Source organism: Hippocampus comes, unplaced genomic scaffold (genome assembly GCF_001891065.2).
Source record: "Hippocampus comes isolate QL1 unplaced genomic scaffold, H_comes_QL1_v1.1 scaffold261, whole genome shotgun sequence".
Lineage (NCBI taxonomy): Eukaryota > Metazoa > Chordata > Actinopteri > Syngnathiformes > Syngnathidae > Hippocampus > Hippocampus comes.
The window spans coordinates 3,609,693-3,617,538 of record NW_017805824.1 but is presented as its reverse complement, the minus strand read 5'-3'; the positions used below and the strand labels follow the sequence as shown (position 1 = coordinate 3,617,538).

Genomic DNA, 7,846 nt, shown 5'->3' with positions numbered 1-7,846 from the left:
GTGACGGAAAGGAGAGCAACGTCAACAAGCACAACAGCGAAATCCCGAGGAGGGTCACGGAAGGTTTCACTCTGTTCAATTTACCAGCAAAGACATCAGCGCCATCATGTGGCTAAAAGAGACCATGAATAATGGAACATTTTATAATTTTTTATGTTTTAAGAAAATTGGTAAAAAAAATATATATATATATATATATATATATAAAGTCAAATCCAGCTCAAATGTTAACATTAATGATATATAGTTTTTATATTTGCCATTCCATATATTTTGCTGTGCTTGGCATGACTCTGTTACATATACTCAGGTACCTGAAAATATCTGTTCAGAAAATATTGTTCAAGTAATACAATTACATCAACACATTTCAATTTTATTTGAATGTTAATTTGACCCTTTCATGCACACTGTAACCTGATAACATGGTAAGATGTCCACTGCAGTAACCACTGTCCCTGAAAGGGTTAATAAAGCGACTGAGTTGCAAATCACTGATAATTCGGGATTTTTTTGCTCAAGTGTGGCAATATTCCACCTTTGCTAGATGCTGTGCTAACCTGTCAAGAACAAATGTAGCTAAAACGCTGACATGAATAGACAAATAGTCTTTTTCTGGTAACATGAGTAACAAGGTTGCACTGGTTTGATGAACCCACTCCATTACAGCTGAAAACATTGATACAATATGAAAAACAGAAGTACTGCTATTTAAAATATCTCTGTGATAAAACACGTTCCAGCACTTACAGAAGACAACTTCAAAATTACAGCAAAACAAACAAAAAAATGCTGTAAAACTTGTTTTATGTTATGTTTAACATGTAGGTTGGTCATAAAGGTGAGCATTTTAGGGGTTGCTATTTAGATATTTAGTATTTTAAATAATTTACACAATGAGTGCATGTTCCTGTATTTCGGACAAAGATGATTTTGTCAAAAACTCTTTTCCAATCATGCACTACATAATTATAACATAATTATAACTACATAAATATAATGATCACTTTTCTGCGAGGCAAAGGCTTCATCAAAGGAAAGCGATACAAGAGCATTTTTTTCAATGACAACAACATGAAACAGGAGCAACAAAGCTGTGCATTATATCACAAAGACAAAGGGCATTACAAATAGAGTTATTTAGAATATAATGGAAAATCAGAACGGTCAATCAAGGCAATGCTAGCTTTGAAGGTTCTCTTTAAAAATATAATTCTATGACACCGACAGTGATCTCTTGCCGTCCCTAGACATTTGAATAATAATAACCCCCTTCCATTTTTGTAACACATACGGAGGGGGATATGATCGAATATCATTTATAATTATGATGATTATACCTTGCTAAACTCTAAAATACACCATCTCAAGAAACCATTCACATTATTTCCAACGGGAATTTGATAGGAACTGGCGTTCTGAAAAATTACAATCATCCTTTTTCTCCACTGCTTTTGAAATGCATGACCAAACTAGCATACATTCTGGATACCTTGGGACATAAAAACACTGGTGCTTGTGCTTAGAAAGCCAGACAGGCACAAAGTGGATGTGATAAATACTGTGCAGAGGAAGGCATGTTGTACCTTTAACGGAGTTTCAAATGACCTATATGTAGACTCCAATCGAATCAAGTAGATGTGCCGCGGTATCTCCTGGTAATTCACCAAATATAGACCAAACATTTAAAGTAATTCTGAGTTACTTAGATAATAGACATCCATTCATTTTCTGAACCGCTTATCCTCACTAACACATAGACCTTGCGCTGGATATGAAGGATATGGAATAAAAGGTCAAACATATGTCCATATAGCCATTAGAGATGCAGATGCGCCTCCATGTTTATGTTAATGCTTCCGCAGGATTGGCTGTTTGAGGCAAAGCTGGTTGCTTCCGGTCATGATGGGTATCTGGCTGCGCATGTAGAACCGGACTAGGTGACCCACACTACGAAAAACCTGGTCACAGGTCCGAACCTGCCCACAAGCACATACACACACAGAAATGATGAATTTTAAGAAGGAAAGGTCCTGATTCGAGTTCATGTTCTGTTTTTGTGGCGCCAACCTGGCCGTGTGGATCGACCAGCAATAGGTGTCGAACCGTGCTTCCATCCATCCCACTGAGCACATATTGACCGCAAGCCGAGCTGCTCTCTCGGACCAGGAAGTCTCCATCACAAGACAGAAGTGACTCGGCCTGCTCTCTTCTTAACCTGAGTAAAAGATCGCAGTATTACAAAAATACTGTCCTTAATCTAGAGCAAGTCATTTATTGATTTTTAAATGGCCGTTGCGAAATTGAAAATAAGTATGAGATCCTTGTGAAATGTTAGCTACCCGCAAATTATCTTTCCCCCCATTGAAATGAATGATAAATGTCTTTCATCCGTTCTAGCCGCCCCCCCCCCCAAAAAAAATATACATTTATGTTTGCATTTTTAGGAAGGAAAGACGGAACTCGCTCGCAGTCTATTTCATAAAAACACGGAGCAGTAAAATATTCTGCATCATTTGAATAGCCATTGAGCTGCTATTTCTGTTGTGCCCGCCTTAGTCACCTGGGGGCAGTAGAAGACTGTTAATTGAAACATCTCATCTCCTCTCTCAGCTCAACAGTGCGGCATTAATATTAGTCATTCTATGCTTAGGAGGAAGAATATATGACTGGGAGTATCGTTATATTGTGTGTACATCATGATTTAATCTTGCGATCCAATTCATTGTGCTGCTCTTTCTGGTGTGGCCGCCTTGACCACTGGGAGGCAGTATAATAGTCATGCAGACAACGAAAAAAACAAAATATCCACCTGCCATGAAACCAACCCTCCTCCTGGATCAGGTTCTGGATGTATGTTCCACAAGGAAGAGAACAATGTATACTCCTCATCTCAGACTGTAAAGGGTCTAAAGCAGAAGGGTAGCGGATAACAATAAGTGAAGTACAGATACTTTGTTAGTCCACCTCTGTAGATTTCCGGGTACCAGTACTACTCGACTTTTATTTAAGGAGAGGAGTAAAATCGGTCCTTTGACCAGAATCTTTTTTACACATATACCTGGACCAAAGCAACAACACAGCTAATGTTCCGTGAGATTTTTTTTTTCCATATTCAAGTCTTGTTAGTGTACGTTTTCTTGTAATAGCTTGTGTAACCAAAAAGTTGAGTCACTCATAACTCAAGGCATTGTAGCCTTCTGTAGTGAGGAGAGCGGAAGCAACGTTAGCTGACAGATTTGTAGATGTATCCTGAAAATTCCAAAATTCAATGACAGTCCTGGCACCCACAAAAAGATGTGAAACGTTTCAAAGAATTAGGGATAAAATATGAATTGAAAGAAATATTTGTCAGGAAGTTTATGTATCTGGACTCAAAGAGGTGTACCTGTTGTTAGAGCATCTGTATCCAGTGTGATGGAACAATTCTCATAGAGTTTAACAGAAGTAGCGGAACCAACCTGAAACAATAAAGGGAGAGTCATTCAAACAAAGACAAAATTATTTACTGTATAAGAAAAAGGCATTCGTTTAATATTCATTTTAAAAATCGTGAGTAATGTACGTTGATATGAAATAATTTTGCATCTGACTGAAATACACTTTGTGTTTTTGAAATAATGAGCATTGAAAAATCTAAATTTTTTTACACACTGTCCCTTTAAGCATCAGACAGTAGTCGTCCTTTAAGCATCAGACAGTAGTCCATTTTCCAAAATCAAATGATGACTCAATTACAACTGTCATCTCCAAATTTAACTCTTATCACAAGTCTTCCTAATCAAAAGAACTTAATTTTGTCAACAACTCCATCCGTCCATACAGCCAAGATGAATACCATTTGTCATCATTGAGAGTCCCGGGTAAGCTGAAGCTTATCCTAGCAAGAGGCGAGGTACACCCTGGATTGGTTGCCAGCCAATGGCAGGGCACATGTTGACAAACAACCATTCACACTCACATTGAAACTGATGGACAATTGAAAGCATTTTTATCTTGCTAGAAGGGATGAATTGCAATCAATAGGGGATAGATGATTTGAGATAAAAGTGTTTTGAGATACAACTTCACGGAACAAATTGACCTTTTATCAAGGCACAGCTGCATTTGTTTTGTTTTGTTATTTTAGCTCAGGCCATAGTCACGTCTCATCAAAATTATGAGAACTAATAAAAATGAACGCACACCACTGAAACGTTGCTACATACACTAATGAAGCGCGCTTACTCACACTACCGAACTGCATCGGGGTCTTTTGAGCCATACTTTTTCTGATCCTTCAACTAGGACTTGGTTCCCTGCCGGGAGTATAAAGCCAAGATCCCTCCACCATAATAAGGGGGCACATGATATATAAATTTATATTTCAGTATGGCGTGTGTACGTGCGTGTCTGTGCAATGATGATAATTACAATTAGGTCCATGTACGAGTTACAATTGTATTTTAAAGTTTTTATTTTTTTTTTCTATGCCTGTCTATTGAAATATGTTTGTTGAGAACCACTGTACTGCGCTGAAAAGAATTTCAGTTAATCAACTTTACTTTGACGTTCATCATGTTATAGTAGTCTATTAAAAAAAAAAAAAAAATCTGTTTGTTCAAGTTCAACCGTGAATGACTATCAGGTGTTTGCTCTTCGCGGTACAGCTCGCTCACTGATGCCTGCAAATAGTGTGGGTTCACTGAAATGCGAAATTGTTTTTATATGATTACCTTTTCCTTCTCTGCCCTTGTGACCCACAGGTCCTCTACTCCACCAAAAGGTGGCATCTTCCCTGGAGTCACATTGTAGTAGTGATTATGATCGCCGTTCTCACCATCGTCATCCTCATCGACATCTTTCGGTCCCATGAAATTGTCATCTGGGATCCATTTGTTGCACATTCTTTGATTTGATCTGCACGCAGAAAATGAATTATGATCTGAATTTCTAAGTACTCATGGGGGCAAATGCAGTCCATAAATATCAAGTAATTGTTTATAATTGTGACATAACAAATACAGCATCTTATCATTTAATGTGATTCATCTGTTTGTCATTTCATTTTTCTGGAAGTAATACTTGTCTAAGTAGCATTGGATTTCCATTTTTTTTTTTTGTTTTTTGTTTTTTTTTTTTACTGCCGGGGTAAATAGACAAATTGAAAAACCAAGAAAACCAAGCAACCATCAAGAGCAGGAAAGACAATCTTTCCGGTGACGCTGACCTGGGATCAGCAGAGATGAGTGATGGCGCGTGACAAAGAAGCTGTTTGAAGCGAGACTCAAAGGCCCAACTAATGCTATGGATGACCTCTGCTGCTCGGCCTTGAGGACACTCCAGGATGTGACACGCTTGCAAGTAGACAAAAAGAAGTAAGGAATACAAAGAGCAACATTGTGATCGGAGACAAAAACAGAGATCCACTGTACCTCTTTGACTGACTTGATCTTTGGCTACATAGGCAATGTAGTCTTCCATGTCCTGCAAACACATTAGTGCATGAATATGTTTCAATATTTTTAGTGCAGTGCTTCTTTTTACACCATGAACTGCATCAAAAAATTGTTGGGACCACCATAATGACCAAGATAAAAATACAACAGCGTCGTAAGCTCATTTTATGTCGACAAAAAAGGTTATTCTTAAAAAAGTATCTCGATTATCACTGTGTTTAACCCTTTCAAGCACCCTGTAACCTGATAACATGAGAAGCTGTCCATTGTCGCATCCGCTGTCCCTGAAAGGGTTAATATGAGAAAATAAAACACTTTACATCAATTCAAAAATATTCCCCAAAAAAGTGTTGCTTTCGGTGTCGTAAAACGACAAATGTCACAATAAAGTTGAGTTATAACAACACGATTTCCCAGCAACGAAGATATTGCTAGTATGAATCTTTTGAAACTAGTGCTGACCAGAACAGCTAACGCTAGCTCGGCTAACCGCTAGCTCATCCAGCACCATCTAATTTTCATATTCTCTGACCCGCGCAGATGTCGGAAGACTGTGTTGCCTTGTCGGCTGGACAGCTCGCTGCTCCACAGAGCGTTAAAGGCCGATGACGGCAGCAGTCAGGTGGGTGGAAGTCCTCTGTAAATTGGCTGATTAGAAGGCAAGATGCCAACAACACGTGATTAGTGGTTAGTGGACCTCAAGCTTTCAATGTCCATGCTCTGTAGTAAAGTGTACTCGTTCGCTCGTCGCCGAATCAGCTCAACCCTGAACATGTAAAATCATCATTCCATATTTGACCTTAGGGCTGTTTGACATTGCAGCATAACCTCTCTGAAAAATGTCCCAGTGCCCGTCTTCTGCACCTCTTTAGCCGCTTCGAGAAGACTATTTTGATCGTGAATCAATAAGCAGGCTGTATTCCTGTGCTAATTTGCCTTTGACGGGTTCATCAAGAACCATTAGAGCAATAAAGGTAGGGGAAACAAAATAAACAAATACAAATCTGTTTATCAAGCAGAGTTTGAGCCACATGGCACGCTGCTGCTGACATGAGCTGTTTTGATTCGTGCTTCCAACCATTGGCCTACAATGTAGAACAACTTACTACCGGTAATTGCTTTAAAGACAGACTGTGAGGTGAAAACACTGAAGTTTGCACTGCTGACCTTGCAGCACCAATTAAAGGCCAGGAAAAAATAATTCAATATTCCGCACAAAAGGCAGCAAAGGGAGCCACCGTACATTGAATTAAAGCAGCGCATAGCGTATGTCACATGAAAAAACACAAACATACTGGATCTCCCCCGGAGGCGAAGGAAATTGCCTGGATGGAGTGCTGGGTGATTCTCTAAGAAAGAACGGAAGAAAGAGAAAGAGAATGCTTGGATAGCTGAACGTTTCATGTCAGCGTTGTCGTGTGTTGTGCTCAAGTGGTCACCTGCGAGGACGCCGCGAGGAGAGTGAGTGTGTCTGCGGAGACGCTGAAGATGACCCGCCTGCCCGAAAACTGCAGGTTGCTGCGACCCAGAACGCAAGATAGCTGCTTGTGTTCAGGCTGACAATGACACAGAAAAAAAGGCTCATTGGTGCAAAGCTCTTTGTGCTTCGACATTTGTGTGTGTGTGCGTGTTTGTGTGTGTGCGTGCGTGCGAGCGGGCGGGCGGGTGCTTAAATGAGAGTGGCCATCAGGGGCACAATCCAGGACGACCTCACTTACCAACAACCGTGAAACACCCTCAAACACTCAACTTTCCCACTCTTACACAGTACTGAAATACTCTCATACTCCTCAAGTGTCTACACACACTATTAAAATGCTCTTTCTCACGCACACTCCCACACACACACACACACACACACACACACACACAATATTGAAACACCCTGACACTCTACCGAAATACTCTCACACATTACTGACATTCTCTCACGCATTAGCACATATACTCTCATACATACACTCATGAAAAACTCTTACACGCAATGCTCTACTTCAACGGCACCACAGAAATGTCGTCACTTACTGATACTCCCTCACACATTAGTTCACACACACTCGCCATTCGCTCTCACACCACTGAAAACCTCAGAAGCAATGTGAAAACACTAATACACACATACCTGTCAACTTTTCGGAGCGCCAACCTGTATAAACTACCAAAAAAATCCTTTTAAAGAGCAAAAAATCCTTATAACATTCCAAAGCATTTTATATGTCCAAATAACGGCAGAAAAAAACGAAATATGAATGATATATTTGTTTCCTTGTAGCACTTGCTTGTACACTACCGAAGTATGCAATGAATACTCTGCTGTTTTCAACTAGGAACCACGTGATTTACTGGAAAGTTACCGGAAATGAAAGCAGTCGAGTAGACTAGCACCATTCTGGGCAAAAGCAAACGGA

At 39.7% G+C, this 7,846-nt stretch overlaps 1 protein-coding gene across 1 annotated transcript in view; it reads right to left on the bottom strand.

Moving 5' to 3' along the window:
* Positions 1-508: 508 nt before the first annotated feature.
* Positions 509-7,846, bottom strand: part of LOC109525729 (SHC-transforming protein 3) — a 12,150-nt gene continuing 4,812 nt past the window's right edge. The window contains exons 5-13 of the mRNA XM_019886471.1: positions 6,878-7,061; positions 6,734-6,787; positions 5,415-5,466; positions 5,210-5,336; positions 4,716-4,899; positions 3,389-3,461; positions 2,813-2,909; positions 2,071-2,218; positions 509-1,979 (exon numbers count right to left, since the gene is read on the bottom strand). Of these exons, the coding sequence (XP_019742030.1) occupies positions 1,851-1,979; positions 2,071-2,218; positions 2,813-2,909; positions 3,389-3,461; positions 4,716-4,899; positions 5,210-5,336; positions 5,415-5,466; positions 6,734-6,787; positions 6,878-7,061 (1,048 nt within the window). The 3' untranslated portion in view covers positions 509-1,850. The remainder of the gene's footprint in view (positions 1,980-2,070; positions 2,219-2,812; positions 2,910-3,388; positions 3,462-4,715; positions 4,900-5,209; positions 5,337-5,414; positions 5,467-6,733; positions 6,788-6,877; positions 7,062-7,846) is intronic.